The sequence below is a fragment of the Polypterus senegalus genome, chromosome 3 (assembly GCF_016835505.1).
Source record: "Polypterus senegalus isolate Bchr_013 chromosome 3, ASM1683550v1, whole genome shotgun sequence".
Lineage (NCBI taxonomy): Eukaryota > Metazoa > Chordata > Cladistia > Polypteriformes > Polypteridae > Polypterus > Polypterus senegalus.
The window spans coordinates 281,206,201-281,232,954 of record NC_053156.1 but is presented as its reverse complement, the minus strand read 5'-3'; the positions used below and the strand labels follow the sequence as shown (position 1 = coordinate 281,232,954).

Here is a 26,754-nt window from a genome sequence, read left to right as displayed (position 1 = left end):
ACATGATACTTGGTTAAAAATGTTTTTTTTTAACTACATTGAAGATGCTCTGGAGAAATTCACAGCCTGAAGGCTTACAGATGTACAGTGTAGTGCCTGGGAGATCTGATCATTTGGTATCCTGAAGAAGGCCATTGTTTTCCAACACATGGCTCACGGTGACAGAGCATTTGGTCATCTGCTAATCTTATTGACATTAAAGCTTACAATGCCTGTTTGTGTCCTGTCTCTCTTTCTCTTCAATCTGTACCCCTTCAACTATAAAAATAACAGCAGGTCATGTCACTTGCAGAAGTTTTCTGATGACTCTGCACTCATGGGGTGTATTGAAAAGGAGGATGAGACAGAAGATGGAGAACTTTGAGAATTGTCTGCAACTCATCATCAACAAAATCCAAAGGAGCAGCTTATTGACTTTCACCGCACCCAAGAGCCCCTGTGTCAGGTCACTATTCAGGGAGTGGAGTTGAGGTGGTGCACTCTTACAAGTATTTGGGGGTCCACATCAATCAGTGCTCTTTACTTGCATTTTAATTATCCGGTATTCACGGAAACCTGGTTTTCTAAAACTCCATGCAAACCTTTATTCCGGTTAGAGAAATCAGGTTAACAGACGTAGATTTCTCCGCAAGCGTAATTGAGTTACACCTAAGGATTTGGTAGCTTGCCCATTTCTGCTGCACTCTGTTCACCTGTGAGTGTGTTAGCTTCACACAGCAGTGACAGGGGAAAGTGTCCAGAAGATTAATTTCCTGTGGTAAATGCTTAGGGGATCACATTATTCCTTCTCCTGGTTGAAATAATCTGTCTCAGTATTTCAGAAATCATTAATTTTATGTTGTTGAGCTGAACGTGTAGTGCTAAACTCGGCAACACAATCTCAAGAGTGGTAGGGTAACGTGTAAAATAATAATGTGTTAGTTATGTAGCCTGATCACTTTTTAAAGTAATGAGTAAGCTAACACAATGCTTGTGTTATTAAAGTAAAAATGCCTGCGTTATTTTACAAGTACAGGTACCGGTATGCTGCTCACACAGCCATGATGAAAAGAGTGAGCTGCATAAAGTCCGGTAACAGAAACCTAATGTCGTGATTTAGGCTGAAAACTGATGCTTCGTAGCCTTTTCCTCTAAGAGACGCCATATTGTGTACTGTTGTCAGGGTCACATCCCTCATTTCTAGGAGTGGGGTCTACGGGGTCATGACCGTGACTTAATCAACAAGGGTCAGCCTTTTGCTGTGAACCTTATCCGATCTGTGGAGAAAATCCTCAAATTCTTTTTAATCTATTGTGTGTTTTCTCTACCTGTAGTACCTGGTTTTGACTTATTGCCCGTTATTTGTCCTCAACTTTATCTCACGTTCTGGTCGCTACGGTTTAGTTTTATTTCCTTTTGGTTTGCATTTTGCCTGCTTCTCCTGGTTTACTCACATTTTTAGTTATCAGAACACCTATACAGGGGTACATAAAGCATACATTTAGCTTTCACCCAGCAGATTTATTATTGATATGTTGAAATAGTTTGTGTGATCCGGTGACGCAGCGGCCAGTGTTCATATCGTGAATAATCGGGCGCTCAAGTCCAGGATGTATCAAGGCAATAATTGTTATTTATTTCACAGGACTACAAATATTTATAAAACACTAGCTGTGTAAGCCAATGCTGTATAAAGCCCGGGGTCCTAGAAACTATTGAAATCATCAGAAAAAAAACTGAAATGTAGAAACGTCAGGTAATTGAAAGGAACGACTCTGGGCGTCTCTCTCCTGGGAAATTCGTTGTGCTGATGTGCTTACATCGTTTGTGTATTAGCGGAGGGCGGAAAAGTAAAAGGGATATTATTTTGCTGATGTTAGCGGCTAAGCGACTTTGTCTTTCTTCTGAGGTTTCATTTTGCCGATATCCTTGCCTCACTTGTGTTATTAGCGCCTAAGCGAGTTTCTGTTTCCTCAGAGCCCTTACCCCGACTCCACTTCTCACTTCCAGGCCAGACAGAAAATTATCACAAGCTTCATGCTTGTTTTTGGATTCACAGTGGTCAGTTATGACATTTAACACTTCTTTGTGCAGTTAGAAATATAACAAATCTGACAAATGAAAGGAGATCATTCAGTCCATCGAGCCCATTTGTTTACCTAACAGCTAAACTGACCCAACATCTCATCCTGATTCTTCTTAAAGGTAGTCAATGTTGCTAATTCAAGTCCATGTCTCGGTAGTTTGATCCTGATTCCTACAACTCTGCATAGAGAAGTGCTTCCTGGCTTCAGCCATAAATGCACTTCTCTGTAATATCCACTTATGTGTTTGAGTACACGATTCACTGTTAATAATAAATAATAATAATAATTATTAACATTTCTATAGCACTTTTCTCACTACTGAAAACACTTTACGCAGTGTGTGGGGAGCCACTTCAACCACCACTAATGTGCAAAACCCACCTGGATGATGCAAGGGCAGCCATTTTTGTGCCGGTATGCTCCCCACACAGTAACTCTTAGGTGGTGTAGTCGCGAGAGATAGTTAGCCAATTAGAGACGGGGACGATCTTCGGGTGAAATGATCAGGCTGAGGTGAGAAATTTAGCCAGGACATCGAGATACACCCTACTCTTTATGAAGGATGACCAGGGATCTTTAATGACCACAGATAGCCAGGACCTCGGTTTTACATCTCATTCAAAGAATGGCTTCATATTTTAAGCACTGTGTCTCTTTCTTTTTAGTTTTCTGTTTTTATAGTCATTCTGGTGTGTATTTGAGATGGAGTGTTGTTGTCTGTTATGATATAATATTATAAAGGCCAAATATATCCCTGGTACAAATGAAGATCTAGCACTTTTAGCCACAGGCTCATTTCACCACGGTGTGCTAAGAGGCACCTCCAGGGGTCTTTTCTGCCCACTGCTATCAGGCAATTCAATACTTCTACCCAATGTACTAGTTAAGTTTATCCCACATGGGGATTGGCGAGAAAAGCGAGCAGGGAGCAAAGCCACCTAGTGCTATATAAATCTATCTATCTATCTATCTATCTATCTATCTATCTATCTATCTATCTATCTATCTATCTATCTATCTATCTATCTATCTATCTATCTATCAGTTATATAGTGCCTATCTATCTATCTATCTATCTATCTATCTATCTATCTATCTATCTATCTATCTATCTATCTATAATATAGTGCCTTTCTATCTATCTATAATATAGTGCCTATCTATCTATCTATCTATCTATCAGTTATATAGTGCCTATCTATCTATCTATCTATCTATCTATCTATCTATCTATCTATCTATCTATCTATCTATCAGTTATATAATGCCTATCTATCTATCTATCTATCTATCTATCTATCTATCTATCTATCTATCTATCTATCTATCTATCTATCTATCTATCTATCTATCGATTGATTGGCTATATTATTTGTCCTGTAGTCTGTAGTTTTGTTTTTTATATTTCTGCTGCTGTATGCATTTAAATTTCCCCTTTAGGTTAATAAAGATTTATCAAGTATAATCTAATATTATGCTGGGTTGTCTGTCTGTCTGTCTGTCCGTCCGTCCTGAACGATGATTGCTGACTTACTGGACAGAAAGAATGATGTGATCTCCAGATATCAGTACATGACTGATTGAGATAGATAGCTGGTGTGTCTCTTTCTATACGCACTATCAGTGTTGTGCAAGTTCACACCTCACAAGAACTAGCTCAAATGAATTAAAATGAATACATTCACGTTCATAGTTCACCATTTCAGTTTTGAACTAGTTCAGGTTCAGTTCATTTTGTATTTTTTAAGGAGTGAGAATAAATGACCCATGAGCTTACTTTTTACAATTATGCATGCCTTATATTATAGGCTATTATACTGCATTCTTGCATAAAATACAATATTTATGAAGATTTTTTTTTTATTTAAATACACTTTATTGAGTTATAACCAGCAACAAACATGTTTAACCATATATGCTAATATCCTCCCATTCGAAAAAGAAATTGAATAGATGCAAGTATACAGTACATATAAATTACTGTTATATTTCCAACAGTGTGACACAAATGGTGACTGTGGAACCAGCGAGTAGGTAAACTAACAAATTACGCTGCCGGTCAAAATTCACGTCACATATTGCGTGTCCAACGGTGAAAAATTTAAAGTGGCCTCGCGAAGTCCAACGTTTTCCTAAAAGCGAAAGCGAAGCTTCACCGCGTGCTCGTGTTTACGGGGGTGCAGCTTAAGCACAAGCAGGCAGACACAGGCAGTGCTGATTTGATTTTACGTACATTTTTCAGAATACAAATAAATGGCAAAAAATGTGTACGAAATAAATATTTGTAAAAATCCACCATTTGTGCTTATCCGAATACCATATTTGGATTCGGCTCCACCCCTACATTACGTTTAATCTGGACTAAAACCAAATCCATTATGTCACATAAAACAACTCGCTCACGTTCAAGTTCTTCAGTTGCAAATGCGTTATGTTAAGTTCACCATACTAACAAAAAGAGCCTGTTCAATGAACATCGTGCTCTTTTAAACTTGCTCATGCACAACACTGCACGTTATGTCTTTCCTCCTGTTGAAAATACTGACCTCTTTAGGTAATGATAATAATTAGTTATATTTATATAGAGTTTTTACCAATTCAACATGTTTTATATACTGAGTGGGGAGCCACTTCAACCATCACAAATGTTTAGCCTCCACCTGAATGATTGATCCATTCTGCACTGTTACACTCACCACACATTAAACATTAAGTGGCAATCTGGTTGGAGATATAGCTAATTAGGGGCCAAAATAGCTTGGCCATGATGGACAATTTAGCCTGAACATCGAGGTAAACCCTACTGTTCAGGAAGGATGCCCAGAGATCTTTTAGGACCACAGAGAGTCAGGTTTTACATCTCATCCAAAGGATGCTACCGTTTTTACTGCACTGTGTGGCCACCACTGAACTTGGGCATTGGGATCCAAATTCAAGCAGCAGGACAAGCATCCCCTACTGACCTCACCAACACCTCTCCCAGCAGCAAACCAAGCTTTTCTTGGATGGTCATTAATCCAAGTATTGGCCAGGTCTGAACCTGCTTAGCTTCAGGTGGATTACCTGTTCTGAAGTGCAGGTGCTATGGAATGTTGCTGGATCTCCTTTATCAATGCCTCTGAAGATTTTAAATACCTGGATGAGGTCCCCATGCAATCTCCTCTGCTTGAGACCTAACAGGTTTAATTCTCTCCTCTGCACAGCTTCAAATGCTAAAAGTTTAATGACGTGAGAGCATTTTGCCAAAGCAGAACTCCAGGGGCCTCATGTATAATATCATGCGTAGAATTCACACTAAAACATGGCGTACAGACAAAAACAGGAATGTGCTGACACACAGAAAAATCCAGATGCATAAATCTGTGCAAATGGCAACTTCCACGTTCTCTTGCTACATAAATCCCAGTCAGCATGAAAAGTAACGCACGTGCACACGCCTGCTGTCCCGCACCGTCTTCTCCCAGAATTACACCTCCTTGAATATGCAAATCAATATAAATAGCCCTTAAGCTCAGCATTATGTGAAAAGGCAATGGCAAAAGCACAGAGGGAAATAGAAGAATTTCAGCGAATACCAAGTGGAGGCAAAGAAAAATGTACTATTTGTTGGTTTAAACAGTGGGATAAACAACAAAAGGAAGTCGATTGAGTGATATAGAGTGCTGGAGAAACTCGAAAGCTCAAGTTCACAAAGTCGCACAGTGCATGAAATAAAAAAGAAGTTGGCAGATATCAAAATCGCCTTGAAAAGGTGAGTTGTAGCCCACCATCTGAGTGTCATATGAAAGCTTATTAGGGTAATAATAATAAAAAAAAAAATATAGGCACATGGTGGGGAAAAAGCACGAAATGTCAACTTCAATCTCGACACTTTAATCATGTAGTTTATTTTGTCATTAAAGTAGAACATCATAAACTTCATCTTAAAATCGTTAAATTAACCAGTTTCTCAAATCCCATCATAACTAAAGTAGCACGTTAAATGCTCTGTTTTGTATTTGATCTTCTATGTGCTCTATGTGTGTGAATCACTACGTGCTTCTTAAACGACTGGGTACAGAATCCATTACATTCATAATATTACAGCTCTCTGAATAATTAAAATACTGAGATGTATACATAATATCATTTTCATGATGATAGGAGTTAAAGCACGTTATTAAACACGGGAACACGGTGGCGCAGTGATTGTGTGCGACCTTCGATGAAACACTTTATTGTAGCAGTACTGTCTCTTTCAAACGTATTAACCTCCAATTCCTGTCCTTACTTTTCTTTCTCCAAATACACAATCCCCACACAATCAGTTCAGTAATAGACGTGAAGCCATCTGTAAGCTTAGAACGTTGGTTCTTCAAAACTTTTAAGGAACATTGAAATATCTTCGTAGTACGTGTTTAATTATTCTATCCATTTATCCTTCCAGTGTCGCGTCAGCACCAGCAAGAATACAGCGTGAGGCAGGAACAATCTGTGAACGGAGTGCCAGCTCCTCGCTAGTGCTGCTGCACCGTGTCCTCACATGTTTATTTATTAACAATATAGATTATTTAAATGAAGTTAAAGTTTTATCTGTATAATATAATAAACATATTTTGCTGCATTTCATCTTAAAAATGATATCGTCATCATATGTAAATACGCACTTTATAAAGTGACGCAGGTTGTGCGATATTATAACTATAGTGCAAGTTTACAGTGTGGTGATTGTATTTATAAGTACAAACAGTTTTACAAGGAGCAATTGATGGACTGATTGAGTGCGTTTAGAGATCTTGGGATGAAACTTTCTGAACCGCGAGGTCCGCACAGGAAAGGCTCTGAAACGTTTGCCGTATGAGAGCAGATCAATAGGCAGCATGGCTGAGGCAGCGTATGCTTGATGCTGTATACCAATAATTCTCTTGCCGATCAGCTGCTGCTGTGATTCACACTCAGATACAGTGATATAAATACTCTGAGTGGTGCAGTGAGAGTAATATGGAAAAAGATGATCCGCTGTGGCAACTCCTAATGGGAGGAGCTGAAAGAAGAAAAAGAAGGAGAAGTGAGAGTAACAACACTAAAGCAGTTATGGCATTTGGAATACTATGGCTGTTCCCTGGACCATTATATTGTTACAGGTAAATTACAATCAGATGCCATAAACTAATAAACAATATGCGATTAATTTCAGTGTATTTATAAAGCCGCGTCAGGGTTGTGGATCTAAAAAAGAAAGGGAAACCAGACTGGAACAAAAGCACTACTTTGACGCTGGGTGCTGGCAGTTGGCAAAACCGAGTGCAGAACTTGTATATGCCAGGGTTGGAGCTATCTTGGAAATGTGTGGTTTTACACCAAGTTTAAGTTTTATACATCGTGATTTGAATGTGGAAACGTTCGTACACAGCATTTTTGTGCATATGCACCGTTTATACATGAGACCCCAGATGATTATTTGCACATGTAAATTTGGATTAAGACACCATTATTCTGGCTTTTGTGTGTGCATAAGAAAACGCACTCAGTGACAGGTTGGAAGGGCCTCATAACACAGAGGAGCTATATATATAAGAAAGGGTAGAGTAGGCTCTTCTTCCTTTAAGATTGGCAGTGATGTCCTTCACATCTTCTATAACTTTGTGTTTGCCAGTGTGATTTTCAGTGCTGTGGTGTGCTAGGCTGGTAACGTCACTTCAAGAGAGGACCACCAAATCAACAAGCTAATTAAAAGGGCAGGCTCAGTTATGGGACATACTCTGGTCTACCTAGAGGTTGTAGCAAAGGAGAGAATGAGGACAAAACTAAGTGACATCATGAACAACGCTGCACATCCACTCTGTGACACACCAACACTGAGGACTTTCAGTCAACAAATCATTCAACAGGAGTGGGTCAACAAACCACAATGGGGGCTCTTTTATACCAACAGCAATATACCTGCATGATGCCTCATTTGGACTGGGACTGCCAAAAGTTTCTTTGTTATCAATTTTTCTTCCTTTTCAGTCATGGTGTACGTATATTTATTTATTTAATGAACTTCTGTAAAAAGCCAAAGTTACCCCTTGGGGCCAAATAAAGTTCTATCTATCTAGCTTTCAGAGATTAGACATTAGAGATCTTTACTGCTACATGCACTACAAGAACATCATGAAATTCTTGTACCACAGTTGCAGTGGTGTACAAATAAATACAATAAATAAATGAGACTAGAAGAAGATAAATACAGAAATAAGGAAAAAGCATAAATATTTATAGGGTGGTGCAGTGGTAGCAATGGAGTTTTATGTGTTCTCCCTGTGTCTGTCCAAACACATGAAGGTCAGGTGAACTTGCAATGTTAAATTGGCCCTGGTAGGTGTGTGTTCATCCTGCCACTCTGTCTAGGGGCTGTTCCTGCCTTGTGTCCTGTGCTAAGCGGGAAGGGTAAAAAAAATCACATGGCATAAATATAAATTAATAAATAGATTTGACAAAATTGGATGATATCATGAAAAATTCCCTCTATGAGGCGCTCTCTTGGAGCACTTTTAGCCACAGGCTCATTTCACCACGGTGTGCTAAGAGGCACCTCCAGGGGTCTTTTCTGCCCACTGCTATCAGGCAATTCAATACTTCTACCCAATGTACTAGTTACGTTTATCCCGCATGGGGATTGGCGAGAGAAGCGAGCAGGGAGCAAAGCCACCTAGTGCTATATAAATCTATCTATCTATCTATCTATCTATCTATTGTGAACTTGAACCCGGACACAGGCAGACAGACATCGTTGGTTCCACCACACACTTGTTTATTTACAATATTTACAATTAAAGTCACGTGCACAAACCCCAGTGCCTCTTGCACCGATTCCCTCCCCTCAACTGTCCAGGCCTCACAAGTCCAATGCCTTTCTCCTGGCCGCCTCTCGTCCTCTCTCTCAGCTCCATCCTCCTCCACCCGACTCTCGCTCACCGAGTGGTGGTGGCTGGGCCCTTTTATAGCCCACACGGAAGCGTTCCAGGTTGGGCTGCAGGCTCGTCCAGCCGGGCTGTGGGATGCAGGCAGCTCCCCCTAGTGGCCACGCTGGGCCCCAACCAAGCTGTGGAGGACTCCATCTCCCATGGAGCCCTGCGGGTGGTTGGGAAAACACTGTCGGCCAGGGAGGCTGCCACCAAGCATCCCGGGGGAGGTACTGGACTGTCCATGGTGGCTCCCCCGGAACATAAGCAGCTGGGGCGTCCCTGCCGGGCATGGGACCCGGCTGTCCTTCACACTATCTATCTATCTATCTATCTATCTATCTATCTATCTATCTATCTATCTATCTATCTATCTATCTATCTATCTATCTATCTATCTATCTACTGTATTATATAGTGCCATCTATCTATCTATCTATCTATCTATCTATCTATCTATCTATCTATCTATCTATCTATCTATCTATCTATCTATCGATTGGCTGTATTATTTGTCCTGTATTCTGTATTCTTGTTTTTTATATTTCTGTTGCTGTATGCATTTAAATTTCCCCTTTGGGTTAATAAAGATTTATCAAGTATAATCTAATATTATGCTGGATTGCAATATTTCATTCTCATGGTTCACATCCACAGTTTATATATGAAGTATTGAGGCTCTTGCGAATGTAAAGCAGAGGCTGTGCTGTGCTGTGCACAGGACTTGCCTACATGTGAAAACCTTACAGGAAATGACAGGGGGCTTGAATGACATCCCCCCACTTCTGTATTGACAAAGCCAGCATGAATGTCAGAATGTGGCTTAGGCTTCATACACTACTTTGTAAAACCATCTAAACCTTCATTTTTTATCATAATGCTACAGAGAGCCAGGGTCTATCCTGTCAGCATCAAATGTAAAAGTAGGGCCAGTCCTCAAAGTGGTGCCAGGCCAGGCCCTGCTCATACAGGGCAGTTTAGACTCCGCTGACCTCTACTTCTTTTGCAAGAAGGAGAAGACAGAAATACCAACACAAAAGCAGCATGGACATGGCAGAAATACAGAGAATCACTAAAGTGGGATTTCAACCCTGGAATTTGGGGCTATGAAGAATTAGTATAATAGACCACTGTGTGCTGCCCCAATAATTGGTCTCTCACAATGCCATTTGGGTGGCAAGGTGGCGCACTGGTGGTGCTGTTTCCTCACAGTAAGGAGACCAGAGTTCACATTCTGGGTCCTCCCGGTGTGGAGTTTGCATGTTCTTCCCGTGTCTACGTGGATTTCCTCCGGGTGCTCTGGTTTCCTCCCACATGCAGGTTAGGTGTACTGGTAACACTAAATTGGCCCTGGTGTGTCTTTGGTGTGTGCGTGTGTTCATCCTAAAATGGACCGGCACACTGTCCAGGGTTTGTTCCTGCCTTACTCCCAGTGCTAGGTGGGATAGTCCCCAGTGCCATCCCATGACTCTGGTCTGGATTAAGTGGGTTAGAAAATGACATGACAGTCCCATCTGAGTGGTGCAGTGGTGGCACTGTCTTGTTGCCAAAGTTTGTGTTCTGGATTCTCCCCATGTCTGCATGGGTTTCCTCCCACTATATTGGCCCTAGGGTGGATGATAGTGGGTGTGTGTTTGCCCTGAGATGTACTGGCATCCTGTCCAGGGGTTGTTCCTGCCGTGTGTCCTATACTAGCTGGGATAGGCTCCTGTGACCCTGGTCTGGATTAAGTGGGTTAGAAAATGACATGACAAAAAGGAGACTCAAGACTGAGAAGGATCAGTTAAAAGGAGTCAATGTAACTCTTTAAGACTATTAGTGGTTGAGGGTGGGAAATGAAGACAACGTAAAAGATGCATTAAAATGTCACTTGAGCAATCGCTGATTCAGCAGCAATAACTGACTTCTTATGAAGAGATTGGGTTGGAACAAAGACCTGCAGCCAGGACAGCCCTCCAGGAACAACATTACCCACCCCTGACATAAAGGAAGCATGTCGCTACCAGGCTTGGTGCTGATACCTGATAGGTCAAGGAGTCTGGACTCCATTCCCACGTCTTGTCATTGTGTGTGGGGTATTTGTACACTCGACCCTACTCTGTGGGTACTTCATTTTCTCTGCAATGTTCAGAGATCATCCACATGAAGTTAACTAGCAATGCTGAACTAACCCTGAGTGGGACCCCCTGTGCAGGGCTCATTCCAGCCAAACAACAAGAGCTGCCCCTGCATTGGATTAAATGGGTTTGAGAAAGTTAGGTTGTATTATCTTCCTCAGAAGATGAGCTCCCCTGTTAGTAGATATCTGTATGGTACATCTTGTATCAAAAGAAAGTAAGATGAAGGTGTTGAGCAAGTGCTGTCAGAAAGAGCTCTGTCTCTGTGCTTCATCCCCAAAGTGCTGAACTCCAAGGTATTTATAACCTTTAGATCTTCTGTGAAGTAGCGCAGGGTGACAGATGGCACTTTGGCTCACTAGATGAGTTGGTGCACTTGACCCATTGTTGACATAAATGGGATTGAGGGGCATTCACATATAATTTGAAAAGCACCTACAGTGATAGTCACGTCTGTCTGTCTGTCTGTCTGTCTGCATGAAACAGCTCGTCTCCTTGTGTATCAATTTTGTCGACATTTCTGCACATTTATTCTTTATCGGGGAAGTTCAATTTGCATTGAGATATCTAGAATTCAGCGTGTCGAATGCATTTTTAAAATTTCAAAATCGTCCATTGAAAACCTTTGCTGAATTTGCAAACTTCTCTAACAGAAAAACAGAGAAAGATTCTGTGCACCACAACCCATATATATTAGTTTACTGTGTGAATGTGACCTTGATAGTGGTTACTTCAACTCGTACATTTAATTTTTTTTTTTCTTTTAGTCACTCGGGTCCCAATCAAGGTGTTTCGTCGTATGGTGGGTGCGGTAACGCTCATCATCAGCTCATGCTCTCAACCCAACCTTAGTCATTCGACAGACGCTTCAAACAGCAAAACAGTGAAATGTCTTCAGTTGTGGGTGCTGAAGCCAGTGCACCTCAGACGGGACATGGGATGGGGCGGGGTCAGATGTGGGTGTGGCTGGATGACTGAGTATTCCCTATAAGTGAAGAAGAGGCACCTCGAGCAGTTGTTAGTGAATTAAAGGAGAGGATGGATGAGAAAGACTTGTCTTTAAACAGAGATGTTAATTATTGGAGGGAATGACGCTGATCACAATATTTTATCATCATTTAACTCAATTGAAGTTTCCATTAGCTTTACTAAATCAGCCCGCAATTCAAGTGTTTTCTTTGACTCTAGCACATCATTTAAACCGCACATTACAAAATTGTTCAAAAAATGTTTCTTCCATCTTACAAATGTTGGAAAATGAAGGCGCTTTGTAAATATGCGAGATGCCAGGATATTAATTGATGGCATTTATTTCTAGTAGGATTGACTACTGCAATGTGATGTTTGCTAGTGATGGGTCGTTCTTGAACGATTCGTTCATTTTGAATGAATCTTTAATATGACTTGGGAAGAACGAGTCGTCTCGTGGGAGTGATTTGTTCAGTTGCGCATGCACATTTGCGCAACTTCCTATAGTTTCTGTTTTGGAATAAGCTTAACCAACTCAGTCTGAGCCGGAAACAGAATTGATTAGTTCATCTTTCGAGTCTTCGGGTTCGAGTCGTTCGTTCATCACGTGACAGCCCCATAAGTTTAACCTATGCAGTCTGAGCCAGAAAGAGAATTGATTAGTTCATTCCTCGAGTCTTTCGAGTCGTTCGTTCTTTTGTCACGTGACCACTTACCGGCTCAGTACCTCAGTCAAATACTAACGTAAAATTCCATTTGTTGTATGTTGGATCACATTTAGAAATTATCATAAAATTATCAAAAATATCTAAAACGTATTTTCTTATAAATAAAAAAGGTCTTTCAATTTCTGTCACTATGATTTTGTTACTGTTTCTTGAGGATCTGTGGTGTGTTATTTTATAAATAAATAATCCTGTTACAAATAAATTATTGATTAATTATTGTGATCAACATTTGTGCAAGCAGTAGATGTGTTAGGGAGGTAACAGGTAACATTTGAATTATATTTTGCTAAAATGAACGAAATGACTTGAAAAAAGATTCGTTCATTTTGCTGAACGAGACTCAAAGGTCCGAGTCGGTAAAATGATCCGAACTTCCCATCACTAATGTTCACTGGCTTTTCAAATTGTCCTTTATACAGCTTTCACTTAATCCAAAATGCTTCTGCAAAAATTATTACAAGGCGAAAATAGAAACACATAACTCCAGTTCTGAAGTCCTTACACTGGCTTTCTAGTTATGTTTAGGGCAAATTTCAAAATCCTCCTTTTCACATAGAAAGCCTTAAATAGCTGACGTCCTGCTTACTTGTCTGAATTTATCACTACTTACAAACCAGAGCGCACATTAAAATCATAAGATGATGGTCTGCTTATGACTCCAAGGATTAATAAAATAACAGTGGGAGGTCGAGCTTTTAGTTACAGGGCCCCTAAACTGTGGAATGGTCTGCCTGCTACAATAAGAGATGCCTCTTCGGTCTCAGCTTTCAAATCCTGGCTGTAGACTCACAACTTCAGTTTAGCACACCCTGACTAGAGCCGCTGACTAACTGTACAGACTGCATCTCTGTTGTTAGTCAGTAGCACTCAAGTATAAGTAATAGCATATTTATAATTTCTTACTAATGCTTGTCTATTGTTTCTCTTCTCGTTACTCAAATGTTGCAATTGGTGCCAATGCCCTAATGTCAAGTTGTTCGCCTGCCTATGAAAGAGTCATCTCAGATAAAGGAGCACTGCAATCAGTGGGTAGAGGGGTCCTTTCATCTGATTGGCTGGCTCAGCACTGACTCAGCTTGTGGTATGGTCCGTGGGGTGCAGGTGGCTTATGGGCTGAAGTCTCCAGGAGTCTGAACAAATCTGAATCTTCATATGTGATATCATCTACTCTTGTACTTTTCTTTGTAGTTTTTACTGTTGCATTGTATTCCTGAGATGGCCATGACAGATTGGCCATCTAGACATGTGAAGAGGATTACTTGTGTTCTGTTTTGTGTATTGTATTGTAGTTGCCCCATTTTTTGAAACCCATTGCATACCCAAACTACCTGGAAAGGAGTCTCTCTCTAAATAACCTTTCCCAAGATTGCTTCCTTTTTTCCCTACAAGGTTTTTTTTTGTTTTAGGAGTTTTTTCTTGACTTCTTAGGGAGTCAAGGTGTAGCTGTGATACATGATTAATGCCGTCGTAAATGTATTTTGTGCTGAGTCACATCTTTAGTAGCATCGTCCTGTTTACATGGTCTGTGTTCTATGTAAATATGGTCCCCTGGAAACAAAGGGGGGTAAAGTAACACCATGGAACCGTGGTATCACATGATAATTTGTCCTGTCAGTCCCATCATCCGCATCTAGGCCATTCACTATTTAAACAGGAGGACAAAAAGAAAAAATATATATATATATATCCGTTTTATCATACCAACACTTCATTGCAGAGCCAGGAGAAAACAGCGACCCAGATCACTTACACCTTTTTCTGCTTGCGACTTTCAATGCCTGACAACTTAACGTAAAACCCCGGGGTTTGGGACTACGTTGACGCACCAAGGATAAGCACGGTGAGACTGCTTCTAGTTGTTTGAGAAGAGGAGCAAGCCATCATTTTCATCCATATATAATCGCTGTAGTACACTTTTCCAGCTGAATAAGGTTCACAAACATAATTCATCTTCTGTTTAATCTTCTGGACTTTTATATGCGTTTCGTGTTGTCCCTGTGTCTGATTGATTTCATGTTCAGTGTGAGGTCAAGGGAAGGTCTGTGTTGTATATTAACTTTTTGCTGCACCTTTATATTATTACATTCCGACGGTCACTTTTGGGGTTGAGTGTTATGTTGGGGCTGGTTGGGCTGTGATATACCGTATATACTCATGTATAAGTCAGGTCTTGACACCCGAAAAATCGATCATAAAATCAGACCCTGACTTATACGCCCGTTCAAAAATGTGACACTTATTTCTTTTTTTTTACATCTTCTTGCCTCCTCCAATCTCACATCAGTTTCTCAGAACAAATTTTGTTGCAGCAGCGCAGTTACCAATTTCTTTCGCTACTTCAAAGATGTTTAATTTAAACCAGCTTCATATTTTCTTCTGATCGAACGCTCCATCGTAGATAAGTAATGCTCTCACGATAAAGGTGTATGAGGGTGTGAGATACAAAAAAACACAAAACAGTGCAAACGTCACTTCGAAATAGTTCGGATATTACTGTGTGGTCACATAGGCACAATACATAGAAAAACAAAAAGGCCGTGTGCACTGTGGTTTCTTTCTCAGATGGGTGTTAGCATATCATAATCTATAGGACCAATAGCGTGAGTTTACCACATTCGACTTATACGACCGACATTATAAAATAATTCATATACAGTAAAATCAAGCCCCGACTTATACGCGGGAGAACTTATCCATGAGTTTATACGGCAGGGGTGCCCAATGCGTCAATCGCAATCGACCGGTAGATCACAAAGGTAGTGCAGGTAGATCGCGTTGCATTAAAATACATTTTTTTTTAAACATTAGTCTATCATATATCCTCCCTGTGGCATTTGCCACTTGATTGACATACAGGGCGGCCAGTCTGAGATCTCTTTTCTTCTAACACACTGGTCATCCTGCACTCACGATCAAATGCATGAGCTACTGCAAAATTCCGGCTGTGATCTAGTTAGCCTCCCAATTTATATCGACTAAAGAAGGGATTTAAAAAAATTGTTTGGGGAGGGTATGGTCTGGATATGGAATTGGAAGAGGATTTTTTTTTCTCACAATGTCACAATCGAAATGCGTTTGTCTGACGTCCGAGGTTCGATCCCCGATGAGGAGTGCAGTGGAGTATGTAAACCTGATGAGCCCAAAATAGGGCATTATTTGACAGTTAACTTTGTAACATTCTATGATCTGCTTCCTGCAACTGATAGGGCACCCGTGGCGAATGTTTGCCGACTTGCAGACCAACCTCACGTGTTACCTGGTAGGTAACCACCCATACAATCAGATTGTGATTCAGACTTTGAATGCTATGTATATATACACACTCACCTAAAGGATTATTAGGAACACCATACTAATACGGTGTTTGGCCCCCTTTCGCCTTCAGAGTTGCCTTAATTCTACGTGGCATTGATTCAACAAGGTGCTGAAAGCATTCTTTACAAATGTTGGCCCATATTGATAGGATAGCATCTTGCAGTTGATGGAGATTTGTGGGATGCACATCCAGGGCACGAAGCTCCCGTTCCACCACATCCCAAAGATGCTCTATTGGGTTGAGATCTGGTGACTGTGGGGGCCATTTTAGTACAGTGAACTCATTGTCATGTTCAAGAAACCAATTTGAAATGATTCGAGCTTGATGACATGGTGCATTATCCTGCTGGAAGTAGCCATCAGAGGATGGGTACATGGTGGTCATGAAGGGATGGACATGGTCAGGTAGCCCGTGGCATTTAAACGATGCCCAATTGGCACTAAGGGGCCTAAAGTGTGCCAAGAAAACATCCCCCACACCATTACACCACCACCACCAGCCTGCACAGTGGTAACAAGGCATGATGGATCCATGTTCTCATTCTGTTTACGACAAATTCTGACTCTACCATTTGAATGTCTCAACAGAAATCGAGACTCATCAGACCAGGCAACATTTATCCAGCCTTCAACTGTCCAATTTTGGTGAGCTCGTGCAAATTGTAGCCTCTTTTTCCTATTTGTGAAGATGAGTGGTACCCGGTGGGGTCTTCTGCTGTTGTAGCCCATCCGCCTCAAGGTTGTGTGTGTTGTGGCTTCACAAATGCTTTGCTGCATACCTCGGTTGTAACGAGTGGTTATTTCAGTCAAAGTTGCTCTTCTATCAGCTTGAATCAGTCGGCCCATTCTCCTATGACCTCTAGCATCAACAAGGCATTTTCACCCACAGGACTGCCGCATACTGGATGTTTTTCCCTTTTCACACCATTCTTTGTAAACCCTAGAAATGGTTGTGTGTGAAAATCCCAGTAACTGAGCAGATTGTGAAATATTCAGACCGGCCTGTCTGGTACCAACAACCATGCCACGCTCAAAATTGCTTAAATCACCTTTCTTTCCCATTCTGACATTCAGTTTGGAGTTCAGGAGATTGTCTTGACCAGGACCACACCCCTAAATGCATTGAAGCAACTGCCATGTGATTGGTTGATTAGATAATTGCATTAATGAGAAATTGAACAGGTGTTCCTAATAATCCTTTAGGTGAGTGTGTATATATATATATATATATATATATATATATATATATATATATATATATATATATATATATATATATATACATATATTATTTTTAATGTAGGTAGATCATTTAGAACTGGTCATTTAGCTCACAAGCCGAAAAAGTGTAGTCACCCCGATATACGGTATATTGTTTGTTTGTTTCACTTCTTTTCTTATTAATATATGCTTATTATTTTACGTATTATTTGTCGTCGATAGGGGAAATTTATTTGGAAGTAATACAGCTTGTCGGGTCTAGCATTCCTCAGCTTGCCGGGCCACGGGTCTTGGTGGCGTAGTTGCCGTTCAGGGAGGGTGAGTCGGCTGTTACAAACGCTCCTGTTAAAGCCCATCCAGGCATTCCTTGTGTGATTTTCGGCTATACAAAAATAAATTATTGTTGTTGTTGTTTCTTACCCAGATGGAAGGCCAGAGTGCACACCTGCCGGACGGGGAAACAGCTTCTTTCCCAGCCAGAGTCATATGAACGATGGATCAATGGGAGCTGAAGGCCAGGAGCCGCTTCATTCCCTATATGACAGATAGCAGTAATGCTTATGTGGCATCCCAGTTTGGACATCCCCAAGGACACATGGGAACTGAAATCTGGAAATGTAATGCTGTAGAGCTCCATGGCTGCAGTTAGAGGGCGCTGTCGGGGACGAACCTCCCTGGTTTCCATTTGATGTGGAAGTGCTTCCAAAAGGACACGCTGTGGCACCAGCTTTAAAGGAGCCTGTGACTTCACATCGGGGAGTCAGGGGGCTCCGTGCGTCTCTCTTGGAGGAAGTAAGCAGGAAGAAATCAACTGTATTGTGTATTTGTGACTGATCTTTGCACGGGTGTTCATTGAGGAGGTGAGGTGGTTCAATAAATATCTTTTATTTAAACCTAGAAGTGTGTTGGGCATTACTGTGCTTGTGGTTTGGGATTTAGTGTCCCCCCCCCATCCCTTTAGTGGTTACATACCCTAAAGAAACGTATGACATTAGATGTGCTTTTATGTATTCAATTTGCTAGTAATGATATTCTTTATTTATTCAGCATGGTAGTAGTAATGATAATGCATATTTACTTAATAATCTCCATACAAGGTAAGTACCATCTCCTACTGTACCAGAATGCAAATGAAGGTTTCGTTATTTGCTAAAAGTCTGCTTTTTGTATCTGCCCCGTCCTGTACTCGTCTCTGTGGCTGTTCTTTGTCTTTTATGAACCTCAGCACCAGTAGCCGACTTCTGCTCTGTGAGATCAAAGTGAATAAGCGACATGATGATCATGTCCACAAAAGTGAAAAATAAAAGCAATGTATCTAGAAATGCAGGAAAGATGGCCCAGTGACACTTCATGCTACAGTGATTAAATGTGTACTCTGTATCTCCCTTAAACTTAAAATAACCTCACGGCTGCCTTACAGTATGTATAAAGACTTGCTGAATACTCGTGTTTTGCTACGGGATAGCAACAGGTAAAATGTGTTCTAAAATATACAGAGTGACAGTACGCGTCCTGTAAAGGTCATAAGGCAAGATTTAGCACACAGATTAAACAAAATAGGTTACTACTTATTTTTGGAAATGGTTTACTCAAATATAAGCTGTTTTAAGTATAGAAGACTGAAACAGTGATGATCAAAACTTGATTTGGACTAAAGCCCCAGTGGTCCCATCACCCCTCCTGGTATTATTTAGTAACCAGACCGCGTAGGTTTTAAATGCTAAATAAATTTATTTGCTAATAAAAATAGATAAAGGTGAATGTTATAATCCATCCATCCATTATCCAACCCGCTATATCCTAACACAGAGTCACAGGGGTCTGCTGGAGCCAATCCCAGCCAACACAGGGCACAAGGCAGGGACAATCCTTGGGCAGGGCGCCAGCCCACCGCATTGAATATTATAATATTAATTACAGTGATCCCCCGCTATATTGTGGTTCAGCTATCGTGCCCCCACTACATCGCGGATTTATTAATACTGTATTATTATTATTACTAGGAGGCTCCTCCCCCTGCTCGCCCACCCCCAGGTTTGGTTTACCGGATATACAATTTAAAGAGATTGTTATTACTATTACATATGCTTTATTTTCATTTTTACTTTAAAACGTTTATAAAAAAAATATTTGTCCTTTATTGTCTGCCCCGGGCGTGGTTACATCTCTTTCTCACGGGACTTATAATGCTGCTCGCGTTGTGAAGGGGGGTCTGAATGCACGCTAAATAGATGCGATCCGTTCAGCTGCTCTCTTGCTGCTGATCATCTTTGTGCTGTGCCTGAAATGCTTTGCTTTGCGTCAATCACTTAAAAGCCTGTAGAGCAGCTGTCCTTTTGCCACTTCGCGTCTCTGCCGCTAGCATCATGAAGGGGGGGTGGGATTTGGAGGGGTGCTGGTGGTGTGAGAGCTGAACGCAAGCTCGGTTCATCTGCTGGCAAGCTGCGTGTTCTGCTTATCATTGTTTTAAGAGCTGGGAGCACCTGAAGTTTGTCTGCCAAAAGCATTCCAACAACTGCTAGGTAAGATGTCAGTGAACTTGTTTTAAATTGTTTGTAAGCAGGGCGTGACGTGCAAAAGTCACCGTCTCACAGGTTTTGCTTCCTAAGGTTGTAATGTCTAGTCTTGCCTGTCGTCAAAGTGTCTCTCTGAGATGATCTGGTCTCAATCGCTTCGCTCAAATCCCGAGGCTCGCTATATTCCTGCCACTTCGCGTCTGTCCCACTGAAAATTGTGAAAGGAGGGGTTCAAACGCACGCTACGCAGATGCGATCGGTTCAGCTGGTGTCTTGCTGCTGCTGCTGGCCAGCTGTGAGTTGTGCTTGTCGTGCTTTGCGTCAATCACTTAAAAGCCTGTAGAGCAGCTGTCCTTTTGCCACTTCGTGTCTCTGCCTCTAGCGTTCTGAAGGAGGAGGAAGAGGTGTGAGGGCTCAACGCACAATAAGGAGATGTGCTCGGATCATCTGCTGGCAAGCTGCGTGTTCTGCTTGTCGTTATTTTAAGAGCTGGGAGCACCTTAAGTTTGTCTGCCAAAAGCATTCCAACAACTGCTAGGTTAGATGTCAGTGAACTTGTTTTAAATTGTTTGTAAGTAGGACGTGACGTGCAAAAGTCACCGTCTCACAGGTTTTGCTTCCTAAGGTTGTAATGTCTAGTCTTGCCTGTCGTCAAAATGTCTCTCCGAGATGATCTGGTCTCAATCGCTTCGCTCAGCGCTCAATCCCCCCGGAGGTGCACTATGCTCCTACCCCAAGTCATCAAGCACCATGGCACCTACAGATCCATAGCTAAAACCCAAATGTGAAGTAACAATGGACAACAGAATCTGTGGGTCTTCTCTTACAATGGCATTTGCCATGTTGAAGTATACTCGTGTAGGTGATGTTGACGGTCGACCAGATCCAACCTCACCAATTACACTTTGAGGAAGGACAGGCATCCTGGCTGGCATAAAGGACGTTTTCATAACCGTCCAGGAGGCCTTAATGGAAGGACTGAGAAAATGGACTCACCAGGAGCAGGGCAGGCAGTGTTCATCAGAGCTAAACCCAATTAGGACACCTTGGAGGGTTGCATGGGAAATGGAGTCTGGAAACGCAACCCTGTCGGGGTCATTAGAGTCCACCAGAGGATGCTGTTGGGGGAGGAATGCCGTGGTTTCCAGATGATTGGCACAAAAGACCGGAAGCAATTCCTGGATCGGGCTTAAAAAAATCCCACTGCCTCATTTGGACGAGTCAGAGTCGGGAGACAGTGGGCTACGCTTTTAGAGGAGAGAAAGGAGAGAGAAGTAGCAAGAACTTAAAAGGCTGTATATTGGCTGCAAGTCTAATTCTATTGAGCTGTCTGGATTGAAAATCCTTACATTTCGTGTGTTGGGTTGTGTGTGTCTTTCTCGGTGGTGCCCCCTACTGTTCAAAATTTGTTCTCCCTGCTTTAAACCTTTGTACCCATTCATAAACTTCTCGTTGAGTCACTTCTGTACTGAGCCAAAATCACTCCATGAGCTTCAACAGGTTTCACTCCCTCTGCTGATAGAAATCTCATTATGGTGTCTTGTTCAACAATGGTGCACTCCCTCGACTGAGTGTCCATTTTCATTTGACCTCGGCTTCAACTAGACTAACAGCCGAGCTCTGAGCTACGTGTGTTCAAATTACCCATAAGCCAGCGTGAAGGTTGACGCTTCTATCCTTTTCCAAATTGTTCTTACTGTTTGATTTACTCTCGTATCTCCCATGTTCAGATGAAGCCCACACTTTCATGACGCTTGAGACTTCAGGACACATTTTAAATCTCCATTGGGTACTTCTTTGAGAGATTTCATATTTAAGACATTTGAAGCAGACCCTCCAAACCCAACTACTAACAACAGCATTTGAATCTCTTCATCATTTAAGTTGGAATCGGCTGTCTGTGTACAGTCAGTCCATCCTGCTGGCTCGTTTATTTAATGGAGACCAGTTCCTTCAGTTGACTGTGCCTAGCAGCCCACTTGTCTGATGGACTGGCCATGACACTTGTTGGTCTGTTGCACTGTTCCTGTGTTTTATTAGTCTGGTAGAATGGCCAAGCAACCACCTCCACCATTCCAAACACACCACGCATGCCCTTCAGTTTGCAGACAGAACCAGAGGTCACTTCCTGGACCGCTTGACAGTGGTCCCTATTTCTCTGGCAGGCTGACTTTTTTTGTTTACTGAGCCGACATGATTGATCGTGGGGCCAGCAAGTCCCACAGTTGAATTCAGAAGCTGATGAGAAGGTTGCACTTGTCTTCATTATTTATTGTGAGTACTGTATATTTGCCTACAGACTCTTAAAGGAGAACTGACAATCTTCACATGTAACCCCTGGCCTGTTAGGACCCAGCAATGACTACTCATGGAAATATGACTTCTAGCATTGCTCATAATGAACAGATTTCCACCGTGATACAGTGAACTCCGCACGTCACCTAAGCCCTGTGTTACATTTTCCATGAACATCAGAGTGACTGTGAAAAAAATCAGGTCACAACTTCACATTGTAGGGGGGCAATGGAAAAATGGCAATAAGCAAAACTCTGAGCATTCATCACAGTGTCACAGTCCTCTCTGTAAAACTCTAAGCTAGAAAAGAAAACAATAAAAACAAAAAACACTACTATCAGACAGAAGACAATTAATACCAATGTCAATGTCAATGTCCAGCAGCACACTAGCAAATGTACTACAATCGAGGGGTCAGTTGAAGAAATGTGGCGCCGTCTGAGTCGTCTGTGGGGCTTGAGCAACTCTCAGTTCCCATTTACAGCGCATCTCCAAACCTAAAAACACACACTCACACACGCACACACACTCACACATGCACACACATACGCACACCAGATTAGCACTTCTGCCTTTGACCAGTCCAGATCTTTTCAAATCTCAGTCCATCTACTAGGCTGGGGGCCTGTAATCCGGGATTTCCCTAATTCTACATGATGCCTTAACCCTACATGAGTAACCGTCTTGGAAAATGTGTGGCACGATCTTGCCAGCTCATGTATGACCACTCATCACAGTCTGAGTTAGCAAATTGCACATTTCAGGTCTATAGTGTAAGCAATGCATGGCCATCTTTCATTATTTATTTGTTAGTACCTGCTTCAGTTTAGAGATCATGGTGGGTCCCATTGTGCAACACAAGGGGAAAACAGTGCTGATGTGCCAAACTAACATGATGGCTGCATGATGGACCTCTCAAAAGTCAGTATGAGGTATGAGGAATTGTCACGTGGGGAGGCTGTTGTCACATACCACCCCATGATCACTACAGGAGGCTTTATTATTATTTTCATGTATTGATTACAAAAAATTAATAGACATGCAGGTGAATAGCTACAAAGAAAGAAAATAAGTGGGATAGATAGATAGATAGATAGATAGATAGATAGATAGATAGATAGATAGATAGATAGATAGATAGAGTGAAAGGCACTATATAATAGATAGATAGATAGATAGATAGATAGATAGATAGATAGATAGAGTGAAAGGCACTATATAATAGATAGATAGATAGATAGATAGATAGATAGATAGATAGATAGATAGATAATGTGAAAGGCACTATATAATAGATAGATAGAGTGAAAGGTGCTATATAATAGATAGATAATGTGAAAGGCACTATATAATAGATAGATAGATAGATAGATAGATAGATAGATAGATAGAGTGAAAGGCACTATATAATAGATAGATAGATAGATAGATAGATAGATAGATAGATAGATAGATAGATAGATAGATTTCCCAGATTTGGTTTTCTTGTAATATCCAAGGTCTCGTTTTATTACACTCAGCATGACCGTACTTTGCAGTCCATTAGTCGGTATTAACACAGGGGGTCTTATCTCACATGGTGGTCATTTTAAATACCCGAGACCTTAACTTACACAAAGATCAATGCCACTGTGCTTGGCTTGAGAGAGCGGTCAGTATACGCAGTGCTTACTCTGTTCTTTAGTGGTCACTGCAAACAGTTTTGGCTCTCTGTCACAGAGAGGTGATCATGAGTAACTGCCATTGTCATAGGCGCTGATGGCCTGTGTCACATTGTGACCAGTATTTGTAGTTATGGTGGCTATGGCTCTTTGTGTATTGGTCATATGTATTGTTGTGGTCACTATGAACACCCGAAGCATAGAAGTTTACATTATTTACTGATCACAGTAAATTGTGGTCACAATACCTGGCTTAAGCTTTATGTCATATATTGAATGCGATAAACCTTAGAATATGTCTTCAACAGTAAAGATGTAGTCATATCTTGAATGGTGGTCAGTGTAATCAGCTATGGTCCTCACGTATCTCACACAGAAGTTCTGCCTCATGTAGTGGTCTCTGTAGACACCTGATACCATGTCTTATATTGCAATCAGTACACCAAGGTGCTTACCATGAGCAGTAGAGACCCTTTCTCACTTAGTGGGCACTATTCTTTATTCAGTTTAAGTAGCTGAGGGCCCAGAGTCAAACACCGGTCCCTTTGAACGTCTAAGGTCACATATTATGCAATGGTCAGCCAATGCAGGATGTTTAACACTACGAGTGGATGTGGTCCAACTGTGTATCTCACAAAGGATGAGGTCAGTGTAGCCCGCTGGGGTCATTTCTTCCCAGAGTGGTCACTGTGATACTAGATACCCTGATCCTCTGGCAGGTCCGCTCCTGTCTCACTGCTGACACACTTGAGGTTCTTCACAAAGCAATCACCTGCATGACGCCCCACAGATCGTTCTCTCAAGTTGTGCACGGAAAGTGACAATAAAAATCAGGAAGCACTTACTGCGAATTCAGAGGCGAAGCTCTCCCTGGAGTTGACTTTTCCCTGCAGCTCCTGCAGGAAGTGGCACAGAATATCTTGCTGCTCCATAGTCCACTAGAGCATGGCAGCTGGGGTCTGGCGAACTCCCCCTCCACAGCCCTGCCCTGACATGGTGCTGTGAGGGCCTGTGGTTCAGGACTTGATAAGAAGGAAGCATTGCTAACAGGTTTCTGTGGTCAGAATAAAAATATCGTCGAGCGCAGGGTCCTAGAGCCTTCCTCTTCAGGAGACAGCAGCTGACTGAGTCAGTGGAGGGTGGGCACCCCTTTCAGGCCGGTTATGCTGGGGGCCTCATTGTCTGTGAAATGTGAAGGGTCGAGTGAGTGTGTCCCCCACTTGTGGCCGATGGAGAGCTCAAATTAATCAAACAGGGCACTCTGTGACAGTCGGTGTGAGGGTAACATGGCCACACAGTGCCATGCATGCCTATGCACACACATGAGCACGCCAACGCATCGTATTTGCACAGTCACATGGGAAACCTCGCACTTTGATGCGCATACTTTTAATAATCAAAACTGTGCAGGGACTGAGCACATCTGTCAAATGCCATTCACCTAGGCTGACACACAGGGACATGAACTCCTCACACACATGCATTATATACACTCATATCCACACACACACACACAAACAGACAAACACCCTCTGACTACTGCACACACCGCAAGGCTGCCCCGGCTTGACGTGGAAACACGTGTCTACGCTCAGTGTGTGCTACCAATAACTGACACACACACACACACACACATTTACACAACCCTAGACACATAATGATTTCACAATCTGAACACCAATATATATATATATATATACATATATATATATCTCTATCAACACACTCACCGTTACTAGCATTTGCACACAAACAGAGACGGACATTAACATAGGCTTGGTCTGCCACAACATAACTCGTGTGTACAAATCAATGGCTAACATCCACATATTCTGTTGCACACAATCACTGACAAATACACACTCACACTCTGCTTGTCAAACACAAATGCATGCACACTCTCGCATCAGGACACACACTTACTCCTTCGAGCTAGCGTGTACATGGAATGCAACTTGGGAATATTTCTGTGTGCTCAATCTCTACAACACGCCTGTACTTACATATACAGGTACTTGTGTACTCTCAGTCACTCTGATACATGTTATGAGCTCTTACACACACTAGTGTGCTTTTCGTCAGTGTGGTATATCAGCACTTGCACACACCTGTGCACTCTCTGCCACCCTGGCATATGTATGCTCACCCAATTGTGCACTCTCAGCCACTCTGGTACATGTGTACTCATGCGCTTGTTCGCTCTATGCCACTTTAGCATATGCATACTCATCCAATTGTGCACTTTCAGCCACACTGGTACATGCTTACCCACATGCTTGTGCACTCTCTGCCACTCTGGCATACTCACTAAACTGAGCACCCTCTGCCACGTTGGCACACTCACACACTTTCTCTTTCTACCACTCTGGCATATGTTTACTCACACATGCTTGTGTATTCTCAGCCACTCTGGCACACTTATTATTTCACACCCTTATACAAATGTTGAAATCCGGGTACATATATGCATGCACTGCCACAAAGGTGCCAACGCAGACTGAGATGTCTACTACAACTCACACACTTATCACCCACTGACACACATATTGTTTTACAACACACCCTCTGAACAGAAACACATGCACATACACAGACTAGCCTGCATGTTGAGTATCACAGCTTACCTCTCACATGTAATGTTTTTTCTCCTGTTGACACATTCGTCTTCTTTCACACACACACACGCACACGCACACACACACACACACACGTTCTCAAAATCTGTACACCATAACTCACATATTCTGAAATGTAGCCATTTAGACCAAACATTTACTTGGACCACCAAAGTGTAACACTCACATGCTGAATGTGTTTAACATCAACATCTCACACACACACACACTTGTTTGAGCGCACCATTTGACACGTTCACACACACATACACACACTAGCATGCATGTGGACTAACTCTGCACAGTTGAGTACCGTCACCCACAG

At 41.9% G+C, this 26,754-nt stretch overlaps 1 protein-coding gene across 4 annotated transcripts in view; it reads right to left on the bottom strand.

Moving 5' to 3' along the window:
- Positions 1 to 24,828, bottom strand: part of LOC120526236 (tyrosine-protein phosphatase non-receptor type 22-like) — a 203,716-nt gene extending 178,888 nt beyond the window's left edge. For all 4 annotated transcript variants that reach the window (XM_039749296.1, XM_039749299.1, XM_039749298.1 and 1 more), the window contains exon 1: positions 24,660 to 24,828. In XM_039749296.1, the coding sequence (XP_039605230.1) occupies positions 24,660 to 24,746 (87 nt within the window). In that variant the 5' untranslated portion in view covers positions 24,747 to 24,828. The remainder of the gene's footprint in view (positions 1 to 24,659) is intronic.
- Between the last annotated feature and the right edge of the window lie 1,926 nt (positions 24,829 to 26,754).